The 18,634-nt window shown below is 39.3% G+C and overlaps 1 protein-coding gene across 4 annotated transcripts in view; it reads right to left on the bottom strand.

Annotated features, from left to right (window-relative positions):
- The window catches only part of PDE7B (phosphodiesterase 7B), a 379,394-nt gene that overhangs the window by 144,910 nt on the left and 215,850 nt on the right, over window positions 1-18,634 (bottom strand). Inside the window, exon 1 of one of the 4 annotated variants that reach the window (XM_061428067.1) lies at window positions 18,280-18,517. The exons of the other annotated variants lie outside the window; for them this stretch is intronic. Within the exon in view, the coding sequence (XP_061284051.1) occupies window positions 18,280-18,517 (238 nt within the window). Of the gene's footprint in view, window positions 1-18,279; window positions 18,518-18,634 lie in introns of those variants that run through there. 4 annotated transcript variants of the gene reach the window in all.

The raw sequence follows: 18,634 nt of genomic DNA, 5'->3' as shown, positions 1-18,634 counted from the left end.
TTCAAGTAAAATACTCTTTGTGATTAAACAGGTTTTTGATGTTGAGTCACCATTCATACCACAAATAGCTGACTACTCAAAAATGAGAACACAAGCCTCTCACGTTTTAACATATTTTAGCTAAGGACTTAGTTGATGACTGAATACCCTGCAAATTCAATGTGCTTTTAGAAATTACTTTTGCATGTACTTTGACCCAACCAAAACTTAAATCCCATTTCTTCACCCCAAATAAATCAGAACATTTTGACAATTGCATGATTAGAATAATTAGTTTTCACTTTATATGCTAATGTATAACAGATGAAAATTTGATTAAAAATGGTAAGTAAAGGGTACTTTTAAGATTGTATCACTGGAATTGCAAATATAACTAGGCCAAAATCCTATTCTATGACTTTTCTTCCTACTTTATTTATGACTCAGAGTAATGCACCTTGGATGAAGGAATGCAAATTAAGTGCTCCCTGTTTTTTCAACGATAAACTAAAAGGCTACCTTACTACTTCTGAGTAATTATTAGAAATAAGAATAGTGTGGGATAATAACCACTAACACTTACAAAGTATTTACTACATCCTAACAATTTGCTAGTTTCTTTACAGGGACCATCTGATTTGATCTTACACATAATGCAGTTTCTATTGTTATTTTCATTTTACAGAAGCAAAAACTGAGGTCCAAGGAGTTTAGTAAAAATACAAAGCAGTCTGACTCCAGAGCCCATCTTTTAACCATGATAATGAAGTAAAAGGAAGTATCCCCAGTGATAGGGCCAAAGGGGGTATTGCTGCTAAGTCACTTCAGTCGTGTCCAACTCTGTGTGACCCCATCGACAGCAGCCCACCAGGCTCCCCCGTCCCTGGGATTCTCCAGGCAAGAACACTGGAGTGGGTTGCCATTTCCTTCTCCAATGCATGAAAGTGAAAAATGAAAGTGAAGTCGCTTAGTCATATCTGACTCTTAGTGACCCCATGGACAGCAGCATTGGGTAGTAGGCAATTATTAATTTTTCATAAGATTAAAAGGAAAGAATATAAACCCTATAAAAATGGAGTCTGTTCTCCAAGGAGTTGAGAACTGAAGTTTCCCTGAGAAACGAGCCTTTATGATCTTTAAATTTCAACTTCATGGGGCAAGAGCAAACATCAACAGTGACTATAGAAAGAATTCAACAACCTCAAAGGTGGGCCCAGAGGCCTCTAGAGAACATGATCTTGATTCCAAGTCATCTTACAGCAGTTAGTGTACTGCATGCCTGTCTGCATGTATCTTGGTTGTCCCTTAGTTCAAGCTTGGTTTTCAATTAAAGTGCAAAGTTATTCAACTTGCTTAGCTTGACAAAAACTGATAATATAAATGTATTGCAACTGTTTATAATAAAGGGCTCACCTTGACCAAAGCAACCTGTGAGGAAGAGCAGCTCAGCTCTAAGAAGTTAGAAGATACAGTAACAAGTCTTTCCAGTGCATTCAATCCACCCCTTTCTATTCTCGTACCTTTGGCATTATCTTGCTCAGGCCTCCTTCTTCCTTTCTAAACTCTACTGTTCTTTTTAGAAAGCCCAATTATGCTTTCTCTCATCTTCTACTCTTTTCCTTACTTATTTTGCAAGATCATTGTCCAGTATATAATAATTGGGCAAGCAAAAGCCTGTTTTCTTTCTGGCATTAATTTGTCCCAACACACATTGGTAACCCTTCTCAGTGAGTTTTATTTGGCAGTGGTCTCAGAAAAGATCTCTGGACTGCAGCTCTTGATACAGTGACACCCAGCTGCTTATCACTTTTACACTGAGTAGGAATAAATCCACTTCTTTTCAATACTTACTGTGCTTCCTTGAATACAGTATTTATCTCTTAATCTGAACATATACACTTTTTTCAATTTTCTGAATCCATGGGAAATATTAAAAGGGCTTTCACTGAGCAGAATGTTAGGTGAAGTATGGGAAGTGGGTTCAAATAAAATGAAAAATGCATTCAGATATTAGTTACTCTGAACTTTTAATACAACATGTATGTTTTGAGTATTTACATGGGTTCATATACTGGGCTTAGTTTTGGTACTCAAAGTAAAGAGTAGCAAGTAAAAAATCCAGTAAAGCCTCAAAAATCACTCATGTATTAATTAGGACTCCTTACCAATATGTATTTAATTACATCCAAATGTCTGGCACAACCAAAGGCAAATATAAAATCACTTCTACCATCTAAGAGGAAGCATTTGCTTCTTAATTTTTCTCTTTTCATGTTAATGATTATAAAAGCAGGTACACCCATTATGAGATTAGTAGAACTGTTGGATGTCCCAGTAGCTATAACCTAACTTAATATATTCGCAAGAAATGAACCCTTAGCTAAAGCTTGCATTTCCTTCCTGAGGTTACACACTTTCATTCTCACCCCCACAGTTATGCACATGTTCTTGACTCTTTTTTATGTCTGACTGCTTAGGTCAGACCACCCCAAAGTCACAATTGGGCCACCTCACTTTTGTCTCCCCAATGAATAGTCTCTATGGAACCATCTTTCGCTGAGAAAGTCTGTAAAACTTCCTCTTTGTGATGAATTTCTGTATAGCTGCATATCAAACTCCTAAGAAGGACCTCCTCCATTATCATACAGGGAGTCCTCATCAAAACTTGCTCCACGTACTTAAAGCCAGGAAAAAAGTTTTTTTCAATGAATGTTGTAATCATACTGTTTTCCCTTTCACCCTGCCTGCTAGGAAGTTCAAATTTCAGTTTTGCTCAATCACTTTGTATATTTATTCTCCTTCCCTCCTACTTTACTATATGGTTTTTATCTTTTATCCAGACAGGATGTCTTTGTATACTTATGGCTTATCATGACCTTCTTGCTGCTGCTGAGTCACTTCAGTTGTGTCCGACTCTGTGCGACCCCATAGACGGCAGCCCACCAGGCTCCCTTGTCCCTGGGATTCTCCAGGCAAGAATACTGGAGTCAGTTGCCATTTCCTTCTCCAATGCATGAAAGTGAAAAGTGAAGGTGAAGACGCTCAGTCATATCTGACTTTTAGCGACCCCATGGACTTCAGCCTACCAGGCTTCTCTGTCCATGACCTTCTTAGAAGCTTACAAATCTTTTTAGAATTAGATGTTGTATAAATAAGTTCCTCTCAACATTTTTTATTTTAAATTTACACATAATTGCAATATTGATCTAAATCTTAGATTTAATCTCTTATCTCATCCTCTGAACAGCTCATACACGTGCATTGGCTTATGATCTAAGGGTTGAATTCCATAGTTCTGGTTCTGAAGTTTTGAAAACTTTTCATGGGGGAGTATATTCTGTGTGTTGTGTATATCTAACCAACCCATAAATAATTTGTTGTTGTGGAATGGAGGTGGTGATGCCGAAAGAAAAGTGATAATAATGATGATTGAAGTCACTGAATACTTTGGTATATTTTGGGTAGGCTAATAAATCTTTTAGCCTATTATCAAAGACATGTTGTAGCTGTAGCTTAGTTGTCAAGATTGGGAAAGTTAAACTTTAGGAAGCAAACTCCTTCTGAGACAAACCAGAGTTAGTTTCTACATCTTATTAATAGTCAGCTTCATCCAAGATTTATAATGCACTGAGCAAGCTGAATTGGCTATAGGACCAATTTAGAAGCTCTGTGTAATGTCTTTGAATACCTTAATGTTGACATTAATCCATAATTCACAATTTCAGGATATGCTTCTTGGGGGGAAGAGAGGAGGGCTGGGGCAAAACAACAATGAGAGAGTTCAAAAGGGTGGAAGATGCACTCGGGGTATTTGGATTGGCACTGTAGCAGTCGCGGATGCTTGTGATTGCTTATCTGACTTATCTAAACTGCTGACGTCAAAAGAATTAGGCTAGAAATCTTATGATTACAGCTTTTCTTGTGATCTTTTCTGGTATTTCCTGTTTCCTGTCAGGCCAAATATACTTCGAGAGAGGGTTATTTTGTGGCATCTCACCGTTTCTGCCTCAGCGAGAGCCCGAGGTACAGGGAGCATGAAATACAAATAATTAAGAACAACATCAGAAAACTCTGTCCGCCGCCACCTCCCTCATCGTCTCTGACAGTTCTTTTTAAACATCAAAAAAGTTTCTGTAATGATTCAGAGTAGGGTCTTATTTTTAACGGAACAAGGTCTATTGTTCATTAAAAAGAAGAAGCCACTTCAATTATGTTTCTATTACCTTATTTGGGTGGTAACCAGCAAGCAGGCTGTGAATGGTACAATTCAAGCAGCCGAGAAGGCTTCAGAGAGAAAGGAGAGTATTTCAGAGGAAAAAGGAGGAAAAATGGCCACGAAAGGCTATACTCTTCCTTTGCAAACACAACTTGCTTTCGGAACTCCACATTGATGTTTGCAAATAGAGCCTAAGGGATCAAGATGTTAATCCTCAATTGTTTATGGGCAAATGCACTACAGACCTAAGCTACCAACAGCCACACGCACTGGCTGTGTCTGGCCCACCCTTCCCCCACCATGAAATTCTGTCTCCAAGTGACACGCAGAAAGAAGCAGAACAGAGTCACAGACATATTTCATTTATGATGGTTTTAGCAACCAGTAACTACCATCTCTATTTATCTTATATATAACTTCCTTTAACCTCACCATCCTGTTTAAATTCTCACCTCTAGTATTCTTTTCTGGTGAACAACTGCCCTTTTAGTGAACTGCAGATACTCTAGATGGGGAAAGTTACCAAGAGAGGGCTTGGAACTTGCCCACAACAATTTATAGTTGAAAACAAGAAAGATACCTGTATACATACACAACTAAGTATGCATTTATTGGTGCATTTATAATTCTTGCTTCTGTTTAAGATAGACAACACACACTTACAGAATGCAAGCACAGAGATGCTGGCACTTGGGAGTAAAAAGGATAGAAAATTAGATTTAGAGAGAATATCATGCAGAGAAGTTTGGATCATGGCAGAAAGCACGGCTGAGTCAACGGCATGGCTGCACACCAAGGAAGCTCGAATTGTTTCCAAGTATATTGTGTAACCTCTAAGTACGTCAAACTTTCTTACCTAAGAAAATGCAGAGGTTTAACTAGATGATCTTAAAGGCAGTTTCTATTATACAGAGCAAAGACTTCTCTACTTTCCCCTTAGCATTTTTCAGTGGTTCTACAAAAGTTAAGACCCCTTGTTCATGTCCACTCTGGTCCTTTTGATATCATGTCTTCATTTTTTTTCCCACTACTCTTTACGCCAAACATCAGAGCAAGTTAACTTGATTAATCTTCATTTCTTAACAATTTCTTGTGCTTTTCTGCTTCTATACCTACATTCATATTAATTCCTTCACCAAGAAAGTCACCTTGTCACATCTTGTTGATATCTTAACTATTTTAAAGACATAGCTTTCATGACCAGTCCACACAGAGCCTTTCTCACTACAGAGATGGGTGAGTTAATGTCCATTCCCCGTGGAGTATCTGTCACACTCTTGTATTTGAGTAAGTAATTCTGTCTAACTCAATACATTATAAGCTACATAAGAACTGAGTTTTTCTTATACATTTTCTCATCCATCCTGTGACACATAGCCTTGAAAAAGTTGTTTGCTTAAGAAAATCATGGCAACCTGAAGACAGGAAGAAACATAACTTGGCAAAGTAAGAGGGATAGAGTGTTCTGAGACTGGGAAGATAAATTGTGTCAGGTTCTGAATTTGTGGAGAAGATGAGCATGACTTTGAATGGGAGGTCTGGATAAAAGAACTTCAAGGATGTAAATTCTTCAGAATAGGGTGGTGTCAGATGGTATAGGGCGTTGACTTGATGATTTGTGTATTATTTCTTGTAAGATGCTATAGCACTTGGGAAAGTTGGTTTGTAAGTCAAATAAAAATATTTACCATCTCAAAATTTTCAGTGAACACCAAACTGATGGTTAGAAATTCATTGGTATCCTTACCCAAGTCCAGCTTTCCACCAGCCACTGTTGCTAGAGTGACCTTTCTAAAATGTAAAATTTATCACTTCCCACTAAAATTATTTGAAATCTTCTCATTGCCTGGAGGAAACATTCCTTAGAAAGGCAGATTAAACCCTTGGTAACCTGCCCCCAAGTTTGCCTTTCTAGTCTCATTCTTAGAAGTATTTCTCATCTTCCTAAAATACTAATTTCTCACGACTTGGCATTGCCAGAATTCCCTGCATTTTATTCTACTATTTCCTTTTTCTGAAATGTCCTCCATTTCTTCTTCATTTGGAGAAATGTAATTTACTTTGAATGGTACCTCAAAATAACCTCCCCTCTGAAAACTCATTTACCACCCATAATTCAGACAGAGTTAATCACTCTCTTGTGTGTTGGAACTGCCTTTGTGTAGGTATTTGTGTGTGCTCAGTCGCTTCAGTGGTGTCTGACTCATTGTGACCCCATGGGCCACACCCTGCCAAGCTCTCTTCCATGGGATCTTTCTGGCAAGAATACTGGGGTGGGTTGTCATGTCCTCTTCCAGGGTATCTTTCCAACCCAGGAATCAAACCCATATCTCCTGTGTCTCCTGTATTACAGGTGGATTCTTTACCACTGAGCCACTGGGTAAGCCCAGTGTAGGCACCTCCAGTGTAACATACGTCACCTACTTAGCTTGCTCTGTCTGTCTATGTCTGTCTCCCTCTATCCATCTATTCATTCATTTATCTCAACTTTCTTGGTTCATGAATTTTTATTTTTTAAGGAACCAAGACTGGCACATGATAATCACTTAAAAAACAAAACAAAACTTATTGACTCAATAGACTTGGTCCTTCTTCAGTGTTTCTACAGAGTATTATCTCTACTATATCTTAAAACATATGCCATTCTACCTCAATATCAGTAACTTGTTTATAGACCTGTATTTTCTAACAGGTTGTAATCTCATTTCATTCTTCGTTCCTCCCAGGTACAGTTACAATGCTGTGCACTGAGTAGACACTCAGAAGATAGTTGTTCAATTAAATAATTGAATAAACCTAGAAATTTGAATCACTTACTTCGCTTTCTGAGTATCTTGAATAAACAACCAGTAAATATAGGTCTCAATTTCTTCTATTTCTAAATGGGGAATACATTCCCACTCAACTGGTGCTTATTGCATTGTAGAATAAGCTAGATATTTGTTCATAATATTAAAACATCATTTTCCATTCTGTGACCTCCTAGAATGGTTCTTATTATTTTTGAAGTGTCCAAAATATTTTAAAAAATGTTTTCAATGCCAAATTTGTTTTAGTCTAATTCTATCTGTTCACATTTTAGGTGCATGATCACCAAATCAAAGAATAGGGCATTTAGGATTAAAGAGGGTAGAAATCACCTGCTTTAGAGTTTATAAGTCCTGTGAATTCACAGTTCTTGATTTTTATACTGATTTAATTGACAAGGAAATATTTTCTTTTGTTCTATTGTAGAATTAAGTACTACTCCAAGAAAAACATCACAGAACTCAACTACTATTCAAAAGAGATAACGAGGGCACAAAAGATGTATCTCAACCTCAAGTGAGGTGTAGATAGGACAGAGAAAGAGAAACAGTATCAGCTACCAAGGAGGAGGCAATAATGGTTCCCGTTACAACACTGGAAAAAATAAGGACCCCTCTTATAATATGTAACCTTCCTGCTCTTCATATCAATACACTTCTCCCAGTGTCCTCCAACCTAATCTTCTCCCTAGGGGCAAGGTGCAGAGAAAGGAGAAAAACAACTCTCCGAAATTTCCAATTAGCACATTCAAGCAGTGATAATGTATCAGACCTGAGCTGAGTACAATGCCTGTATGATTATGACAACAATTTCAATTTGCATCAGATATAAAACTTCAGCTTTCAACAGGGAACCTAATCAGAAAAGTGTGACTTGTAGGCATCCTGTTTCATGCATTATGATCATTCAGTTGAACCTTTCTGTGTCAGAGTCCTGAGATGGTTGCTGAAATGCATGAGCATATTTTAAGAGAGAGAGGGAGTAGAAAGGGGAGAATGATTGGACTCAGCACATGCGTGGGAATGTAACTAAAATAAATAATATTGAGTAGGCAGTTCTCAAGTATAGGGCTCAGCACATGGTAGCACAAACAGTGCATAAAGGAGATCACATTTTTTGAAATAGATCAATGTGAGTTTTTTTTTGCACCCTCTTGTGTGTATCTTCCCCATCCATCTCACCAGAGGCATCCACTGGGTATGGTTAGGAATACTGTAGTAAGAGGGAAAAGAAAAAGAAGGAGTCACTATTCATCATTTCATCAGAGTAAAGCTGTGTGTGTGTGTGTGTGTGTGTGTGAGTTTGTGGCAGAACAATGATCTTAAGAATTGGCTCTTGTGAAAAGATAAAGTGAATTGAAGTCCCCTTAGTCGTGTCCGACTCTGTGCGACCCCGTGGACTCTAGCCTACCAGGCTCCTCTGTCCATGAGATTCTCCAGGTAAGAATACTGGAATGGGTTGTCATTTCCTTCTCCAGGGTACCTTCCTGAACCAGGGATCAAACCTGGGTCTCCCGCATTGCAGGCAGATGCTTTAACCTCTGGCACTCTCATTTATCAGATCTCACTAACACTGAGAGGTAGGCTGTGGATATGGTTCCTTGTCTCTTCAACACTGAAGCTTCCTCCTCTTGGGAAAGGTGCTATGGCACAGAGTAAGGCCATCTACTCCTGACACGCTGGAGAACTGTAGGGAGGAGAACCAGACAGGGCCCAGTGGTCAGATGGACATGGTTCCCTGTCTCAGATTGGCACTTTGCCTTGCGTGTGGTTGAAACATTCAGATGAATGTGTGGGAACCTGAGACACAGCCACGAGAGAGCACCCTGGAGAGGAGCAGGGAAGGGAAGTATTTATCCAAAAGAAGTCCCTTCATCCAAAAGATACTGGCCACCACCTTGTTAATGAGTTCAAATTTTCTTACCCCTCATTAGGGTGGGTTCAAGAGGAAGATTTTTTAGGGGAAGAAAAGAAACAGGGTACATTTATTTTACCTTTGAATGTAGAAATGTGAGATCCCTGTGACAAATGTTTTTAACAGTGACTGGTTTCCTCTTTATTTCTGTATGTGTTTTTGATTATACTTCTTATGTTTAGCTACTTCCCTGGTGGCTCAGATGGTAAAGAATCTGCTTGCAATGCAGGAGACCCATGTTCGATCCCTGGGTTGGGAATATCCCCTGGAGGAGGGAATGCAACCCACTCCAGTATTCTTGCTTGGAGAATTCCAAGGGCAGAGGAACCTGGCAGGCTACAGTCCATGGAGTCACGAAGAGTTGGACACAACTGAGCGACTAACACTTTCTTATAGTTGGATCCAATTTTTCTGCAGTGACCTCATTTTTCTACCTTCTCCTTGGTGCCCTGTGATTGGCTTTACCTGTTCCCTTGTCTTTTCTTTCTCAGTCATTTTCTTCAGAAAATCCTAATTTTTGAATGAAATTTTTGTCAGAGATCCTCTAAATGAGTATGTTTTGGGATTTTATGAAGTGTTCATCAAGTCTATAGATTTCTGTGAGATATTAATATTTGTGTGCCATGCCAAAAAAAAAAAAAAAGATGGAGAAGGAAGCAAGAAACAGAATCTTGTGCTTTGGCTTTAATTCCAGAGGTTGAGGAACATTTGGGGATTCAATGGGAAACTTCTAATGATTACATTATATGTCTTATTACCCTTGACTATTTAATTTTCTTTTTCAATACGTTAACCAAAGATCTGTATTCATTCCTATTATATCTCTCATCTGATTTTATTTTACAATTTTTTGGCTTTTCCACCTTCCAATTTCTACTACCAGGTACATGCAATAGCATGCTACTCAATATCTTTCAAAATTTATCATTTTATCTCCAGGGATTTTGTTTTCTGGAGTAGGCGTGGCCCCTTGGACTCACTTTTAAGACCATATACAACTAAACCCTGCTTTGTCTTGTCGATTACGCTTTTCAGTTGCACACAAGGCTGACTTTTAGGTTTTATCTTATTACTAATGATGAAGATGGTAACCTATAGTTTCTTCTATAGTAATAGAAGGCTTCTCTCATAGTTCAGTCAGTAGAGTCTGACTCCAATGCAGGAGATGTAGGTCCCTGGAGAAGGAAATGGCAACCCATTCCAGTCTTCTTGCCTGGAGAATACCATGGACAGAGGAGCCTGGCAGGGTACAGGCCATGGGGTTGCAAGAGTCAGACATGACTGAGTGACTAAGCACACATAGTAATAACAAAATGCTCAGGACAGGGGCTCACTTTATAATTTATAAAATACCATGCCATGTGTATTGTTTTAGGTGAGAAGTACTCTGAAGCAAGGGTCTCTGATAAGTTTGTAGTTTGAGGAAATTTGAGACAAGTATACAGATACAAATCCAAACTCTTGAAGTGATCTCTTAATATTTTAGGGCTTCCCCAGTGGCTCAACAGTAAAAAAATCTGCCTGAAATGCAGGAGACACAGGTTTGATCCCTGAGTCAGGACGATCCCATGGATGAGGAAATGGCAACCCTCTCCAGTAGTCTCACCTGGGAAATCCCATCAGAGGAGCCTGGTAGGCTACAGTCCATGGGGTCACAAGGCAAAGAATCCAGTGCAACTGAGCACACACACACAGATGAAAGTCAGTTCTAAATACAAATACATGGAAAGGCAGAGAGTCATAAACAGAAAAACAAAGAACAAGGTCTCCATTGTGAGTACATCCAGGCCAGTGCACTGTGTTAAGTCACAAGTACTTTGAGCTTTGCTCTGTATCATATTTTTGATATGGTGATATGTACCTACCATGTACTTTGAAGTGTACTGATAATCAAAGAGAGAAAATAATCCCGTAATAGAAGAGAGCACACACTTTCAGCTACTTCTGTGAGTTAATAAATAACCTGGAGCTTTCGGTCTTTTAACAATAAAGTTTCTAATGTTTTCCTTCTAGAAATTAGATACAAAAGTCAAAGTTTTGCTGTCCAGTGAAACCAGCCTTGTTTTAAAAAAGAGAGAGAAAAAAAGAAAAAAGAAGCTGTTTCTAGGCAAAGAGCAGAGGACGTGGGAATAACATCCTTCATTCAGCTTCATCCCCTCAAAAGCTCATTTGTAGAACCGGGTAAACACACACGTTCTGCATTCTATTTTTGAAATTACGTTGAGGAATATACAGAGTGTTATCTGTAAAAGAAGCAACTTTTGAAACTTTAGTTGATGTAAAATGTTCCAAGATTCATGAACAGAGTAATTATTCTAAAAGTATATAAAAGCAGGCATAATTTATATGCATTTACTCTAAAATTTGATAATTATCAGTACATGAAAACTCCTCTATATGAAAGAGAACTGTCTCATATGAGTTCTGCACATACTTTATACCTTTTTAATGGTTTTGAAATTCACTCTTGTGTATTCTTTTCTTTTCCTTTAAAAGCTGTAATGACTAATCCTGATCTTCTGCCATAACATAAGTTTAAAAATAATTCCATTAAAAGGAAGAGCTAGAATTCATATTTCTTAAGTAATCTGTGCCTAGAAAAAAAGTTCATTCATGCATTTAATGGCAACTTGTAAGCTATTTTATTCCTTCTGATAATTTTCCTTTTTTTCACTTATCAAAGTGTATTGAGCAGCTGACATGTGAAAGATGCTAGGGAGAACACAAAGAAAATAGAATGTTCTCTAGCTTCTCAAAAACCTGAAAATCTAGGAGGGGAGGAAGAAAATACACATTAATTATAATAAAATAAAAAAGTGATTTGCCTGTGAAATAAATACCAAGAAAGTTCAGTAAGACTTCAGAAGAGAAAGGCATACTTCCTTGGTGACCTCAAGAGAGGCTGTGTGGGGGGTATGGCACATGAGTGTGGTCTTCATTGATAACAGGAATTGGGGATATGGAGGCAAGTAAAGTAATCTTAGGCATTTGCAATGAAAGCAGAAAGCAAGTTGGAGGCTGTGGGATGCTTGTCCTGTCACAGTGGAATACAAGGGCTTGCTGCTGCTGCTGCTGCTGCTGCTAGGTCGCTTCAGTCATGTCCGGCTCTGTGCGACCCCAGAGACGGCAGCCCACCAGGCTTCCTGTCCCTGGGATTCTCCAGGCAAGAACACTGGAGTGGGTTGCCATTTCCTTCTCCAATGCATGAAAGTGAAAAGTGAAAGGGAAGTCGCTCAGTCGTGTCTGACTCTAGCGACCCCATGGACTGCAGCCTACCAGGCTCCTCCACCCATGGGATTTTCTAGGCAAAAGTACTGGAGTGGGGTGCCATTGCCTTCTCCGATACAAGGGCTTAGAGGGCAATAATGACAAATAAGGTGGGGAAAGTGAGCTAGTTTCAGAGTATGGAGAGCTTTGGATGCAGAATAATAGAATTTGGATTATCTTCATAGGCAATGGAAAATCACTGAATGATTTTGAAAGGGGGGTGTATTCTGATTTTTCTTTTGATGTTATTTATCTAAATGACGGAGGACAAAGAAGGGGCGCAAAGAGAGTACTGGCATTGGAGGCTATTGTAAGATAAGAGACCAAACAACCTGAGGTTTAGCTCAGGGTCATGTAATGGAATAGAAAGAAAGCAATGGATGTAAGTTGTTGAGGAAACAGCAGCAATATCAACAATTATGACAGTGAACACGTATTGAGCATGGGGTAGGATACGGGCTCTTTTTTAGGTACTTTTTTATACCGTCTCATTTAATCCTCACCTTTTGCAGAGGTTGCTGTTTTAACTCTCTTTTGTAAAGGAGGGGAAATGGAGGCGCAGAAAAGTGAAGTAATTTGTACAGTTTACACAGTTCACAACAGAGAGGCAGGTCTTAAACTTTTAAAAAGTTTAAGTACTCTTAACTTATTTTATGGACTTGGAGACAACTGGATGTGGAGAGCTGAAGGGAGAAGTTTTGAATCTGGGTTTCTGTGGGCATGATGCCACTTATGAAAACTAGGAAGTCAGATGAAGAACAGGTTTAGTTCAAAGTGAGATGATGTGTCTCAGTTTTCATTCAGTTTTGCATTCACATTTAAAGACTGGATTGACTTGTCAATGATTATTATCCAGTAGCTGCAGATTGAGTGGCCTTCCCTAGTGGCTCAGTGGTAAAGAATCTGCCTGCCAATGCAGGAGATGTGGATTTGATCTCTGGGTTGCGAAGATTCCCTGGAGAAGAAAATGGCAGCCCTCTCCAGTATTCTTGCCTGGTAGATCCCATGGACAGAGGAGCCTGGTGGGCTACCATCCCTGGGGTCACAAAGGAGTCGGACATGACTTAGCGACTAAACAACAACAGCAGATTGAGAGGAGGCTAATGTCTACAAGAACACAGAAAAATGCTATGGATTAATGTCAAGTTATCTACCATTAAGACTAATTGATTCTTCGATCAAAGCAATTTGTCCTGCTTTGAATGAAATCATTAATAATGAGGAGTATTTGAAAGTATGCTTGAATTTTTTACTAGAGTTTTTGAATTTTACTGGCCAGTTTTTATAGCCAATACTTTGAGTTGACATAGAGGTTTAAGTTAACAAATGCTTGTTTTCAAAGAGAAGCTCTAGATGGAATTCTGATTCATAAATTCATAATTGTTCTTCTATTAAGTTTGATTGCTCTGTGAATCTCTGGCACTTACCACAGCCCCTGGTATATATTACAGTCTAATAAATGCTCCTTGTTGTATAATAATAAAAATTTCAATCTTCAACATATTTAATGTATATCATGATTGATACTTGAGATATTCAAAACTAGCCCCTTTGTCAATTTGAATTTTACTTTCTGGAATCAGTGAATTGTTTTTAGATATTTTCTCTTCTGAAGTCATTCGATTTTCAGGGCTCAGTATAAAGCAAATTTCTGATATTTTTATTCTCCTTGAAGACAGGACAAGTTATAATGGCTATGGGGAAAATGAATGCTTTTTTCTTCTTGAGGGAGGTGTATGTTTTATATATTTCTGTAACCAAAGGTTATTGAAATGGAAACAAGCTTAATGAATAAGTAAAACATAATGTAAAATTTAGACCATAGATATCAAAATGAAAGGTAAGTTACAAGCTGCAGAGCTTGCAGTTATTTGGTTGAATTCTGAAATCAAATTATTTATTCAACTAAGACCAAGTCCTGCTACGGGATGTCTAGTCTTAAGCTGCTGACTAGAATCACAATTAGAATAATATTTGCACTCAACAGCATTTAAGAAACCGTTTATTTATTCTCTGTCCTTACTGCTCTCCACTCCCCTCTCCCCTCTTCTGGGCATGCTCTCACCACCATGCTTGAAAGCTTATTTTCTACTGATAATAGATGGGGCATCTCCCCCTGGGAATCTTCCCAGCACTGGAAACTTGACTTAAACCTGAAGCCCACAAATGAGTTTAAAAATGTAAAGGAGGCACAATTCTTTGACTTCTTTTGCATGGTAATTTTATTTTTTCTGCTTGGACCAAGGTTCATCTTGCCTCCCGAATCCCCATGTTTGCTCGTCAATATATAATCCATAAAACAACGTCTTGGCTTAAATTTAAATTACCCAGCTTGTGTCCTGATCACCTTAGTTTTATGGACTAGCGTTAGGAAGATTGAGATGGTCTGATTCTGACACAATGTGAAAATCTGGACAAGTTGTTTAGTCTCTAAATTACTATTTGTCCCGTTTGTGTTAACTAGACAATTAGGGCATCCTTCATTTGCTTCATAAAGGGGAAATGATGAGTGTTAATAAGATTAAATACTTGGGTACAAGTTAAGGAACTGAGATAAAACTCCAAATCTGAGCATGCCAATACATTCCAGAGTCCCTCTCTGGGGCAAGCAGCGCCTCTGCCAATTGTCCAGCTCCTGGGGCCATGCCTAGAAGCACACCCTGAAATGTGTGAAGCTCAGACTCTCTCTTTCTCCTATCAACCCCCATTCCCTCCCCCAACCTTTTTTTTTTTTTTTTAAGACCAGTCTTCTGGACACGGGGATGAGGGTTGGAGGGTGGAGGGGAGTGGGTGGGAAGGAGAGGGTGGGACCAAATGAGAGAGTAGCATTGATTCATACACATGACCATGTGTAGAATAGATAGCTAGTGGAAGCTGCTGTATAGCACAAAGAGCTCAGCTTAGTGCTCTGTGATGACATAGAGGGAGGTGGGAGGGAGGCTTAAGAGGGAGGGGATAAATGTACACGTGTAGTTGACTCAGGCTGATGTATAGCTGAAACATTAGCAAAGCAATTATACTCCAAAGAGTAAAAATTAGTACTTCTGTGCTATTTACCCTTTGGTCCTTTCCTGTTAAATAAAGACTTAAAAAACAAACAAAATCCAACCCATTGCTGTAAAAGTTGCATTAGTCTCTAGCAAAGATATTCCCATGTATGACCTCCTCTGTAGAACTTGCTTGCTGTCTTCAGGAGACCTTGTTCCTCTCTGTCTTCCATCACTCACAGTTCAGTGTACTTCATCTTAAATATTTCTCATGAAAACTTATGTATGCATTTATCTTTCCACAAATCCTTTTGTTTTCTCCCCTTATTACCTAAGCAAAATCTCCGAGCACTTTTCTATTTCACTTATGAAACAAAGTTCCAGTCTGGACTAAGAAGTATGAGTACAAATAATAATGTCCTTCACTAAGGAAAAGAAAAGCCAGAACTTTTACTGTTAAATTCAGTTTACTAAGAAACAGTGACTTCAGTCTCTAAAGTTCTCTAGACTGTTGATTCTCTTCAGAATTCCTGCAGTTTCATGGTTTTTAGAAATGTAAACTTATTTATCTGTTATCACAAAGTTGAAATACACATAGAATGTTATGGTATTTAATTTTCCTGTTTTTTGTTACTAGCATGGCCAACATTGTGTACTAGAAATGCAATATGTGAAGTTCTTACAGGTAAAGAGAGTGAAAGAGAGGGAATAGATGCCTGTGGGGGACTATTTAGGGGTGGGGGTGGAGAGCAGAAAAGCCATTGCAAAGAAAGGGATGCGTGAGCTGAATTTTGTAGGTTTAATGAAAATTTTCAATTGCCTATGTCAAAAAGACATTCCAAGCATAAGGTAAGTCTCAGGGGCAATTTCTGTGGAGGAACAGAGATTATTCCATTTTGTCAAAGTATTTCTAAATTGTCTGAAGATTCTGAGGCTAGGGTCAGATCTGAGAAAGACAGAGAGGGACAGCAAGAGAGCATGAGGTTGGCTTGGTGTTTTTTGAAGAACCTTCTACTTGAACGCCGTACACAACCTGAAGCCAGTTTAAACCAAGTCCTTGTAAAAAGAGAAAGATGCCAGGCTTTTGGAAATAATCTACACATGCTCCTGAGTCCCTCACCACCATGCTGGTAGGGTGAGAATGGTACAGAGCACTTGATGAGAGGAGGAAAACACAGCCTCAGAAACAAGATGATAGAACGACTAAGACAATTTGGAAAGTGAAGCAACTCGCCTTTAGGGCTTCATCATATGGACTCATGCTGCGTATACGGATGAAAAATGGCTTTCTGTCCATGTCAGAAACTGTGAGTCCATCGTCTCCATGAGGCTGGGGAGGCAGGGAAGGAAGAAGAGAAGGCAAACAGGCAGCTTTTGGGGAGGTGCTGAAATATATCTTGCTTCCTGGCAGGCAGGACGAGGGTACCAGCAGAGGAGGGAGCAGCCTCCCTGGGAACCGGCATGGCACTGAGCGAGAGGTTAGGGGCCCGCGGGCACATTGAGACTCATTTAGCTCAACTTCACAACATCCAGAAAAATGTAACTTTAAGTGATAAAACGTTGTAGGGCTTTTGTTTTCTCTCTATAGTATTGCTTTTTCAGGAATTAGATGCCCACTAGCACATAATATAAATAATAATATACACATATCTCTACAGACAAACTAACATCTGTTAGATTAAGTAGTTTACCAAAGTTGTAATTTGAAATATGCATTTTAATCATTCACTAGACTGAAACAAACCAAGAGTGGTTAAAGTTGAAGTGTCATAGTTAAGTTTTCTGCCCAGGTGGGTTTTTCCATTTTTCTTGAATTCACATGAAATATGGGATGGCTTTAGCATTACCTCATTTTTTCTGACCAAGACCCATTTCCTTGGGCATCCATCTCCCAAATGCCACATAAACCTCAGTCTCATGGGTTTCCTTCTCTTTCCTAAGTATTCATTGTTTACTAGAGACCAACACTTTTTGTTTTTAATTCCTTTCAAATCTGTTTTCCTCTTGCCCAGAGCATTATTTTTTAATAATGTTCTCTTTAGATTATTAGGCAACTTTAAAAAGTTTCTGCATAAGTGATTAAAAACAAAATTAGCTGAGCTTTGATTTTCTAGTCTCTTTCCATGAGAAGAAGAGGTAATTTTTGGTATAGCTTTTCCATCTAGTTCCCCATCTCTCACCACCAATGGCATGTCAGGATTCCACTCATCGGGCTAGCCAAGACTTCAAATGCATAAACACATGCTCATATTCGTTCTTCTAAAGTGAACCACCACTTTCCAAATATCTACCAACATATTCCCTAAGGAAAAGCACACCCGGCATTTTTAGTTGACGGTTTATCAGAGTCCCTTGGGATCCTCCAAAGGGATCCTAGATGTGTTTGTGGTGTGGTCCCCACTGTTAAAAATATAGCAAAGTTCTTCTCAACTGTCCCAAACACAGCACATTCTTATAACGTGACAAAGCTCCTATGAATCATCATTTCCACATTTGTGAGCTGAATTTTCCTAATATCAATGGGGAAATTTGTATTATCATCATTTGTCAAAAGGGGAAATTGAGGCAAGGCAGTTTATCAAGTTTCTCACGACATAAAAAATTTTCAGCTCAAACTCATTCCTGGAAACATGAATACATGGTTTACAGCATGTAAACCATGAGAAAATGAGAAAATATATTTTACTTTGCATAAAGCATTACAAAAAAGCAACCTAAGAAGAATATTCTCTCAGAGACAACTGGCTTATCAACAAGCAATTGCAGAGACACGATAGACATTAAAAAGTGCCCAATTTCTTCCCTTCCTTATCAGGACTGCAGCTTAGGAAATTTCACTTAAGCCACGGGACAATCAAATGACAGCTTAAGCCCAGATCCCAGATTTCTTGATTTTCCACTATTCGTGCTCCTCCTGCCACATCACTCTTAATTTTAAGATGCATTTCAATAAAAGAACAAACATTCATTAATCACAGCCCTCGGGCCCTACGCTGTACAGTTTGCCTTCCTTCCTTTTCCCATTTTTATATCTTGGGCTCTCCAAGGAAGGACTTGAAAGTCCTCAGACTTGGCCCTGGTACCTCTCACACCTCCCAGTCCATTTACCTGGAATGCTGTGGAGAGCATCTTCATTCTCCAGAATGCCTCTCTGTTTGGTCGCCTGCAGCTCACTTTTGGATTTCCAGACCAGCTTTACCATCCTGATCATCTCTGGCAAGTCCCAGGGCAGCGGCCCCTGCTGGCACCCCGGCCGGCTGCCCAGGGGGGCGGGCAGCTCACCTTCTGGGGCCGTCCACCTTCTGCCCAGCTCTGCCGAGTGGAAATAGCGCTCGAGCACAGGCATTCTGCCCTGGTCCCCAGAAGAGGAGGTCGGGCTGCTGCTGCTGCTGCTGCCGCCGCGGCAGCGGCTGCTGCTACCAGAGGGGAAATTCTTCCCAGGCAGGGGAAGGCGAAGCCCCGG

This window comes from Bos javanicus, chromosome 9 (genome assembly GCF_032452875.1).
Source record: "Bos javanicus breed banteng chromosome 9, ARS-OSU_banteng_1.0, whole genome shotgun sequence".
NCBI classification, from domain to species: Eukaryota; Metazoa; Chordata; class Mammalia; order Artiodactyla; family Bovidae; genus Bos; species Bos javanicus.
The sequence above is the reverse complement of the archived record's forward strand: the minus strand, read 5'-3'. Positions and strand labels throughout refer to the sequence as shown.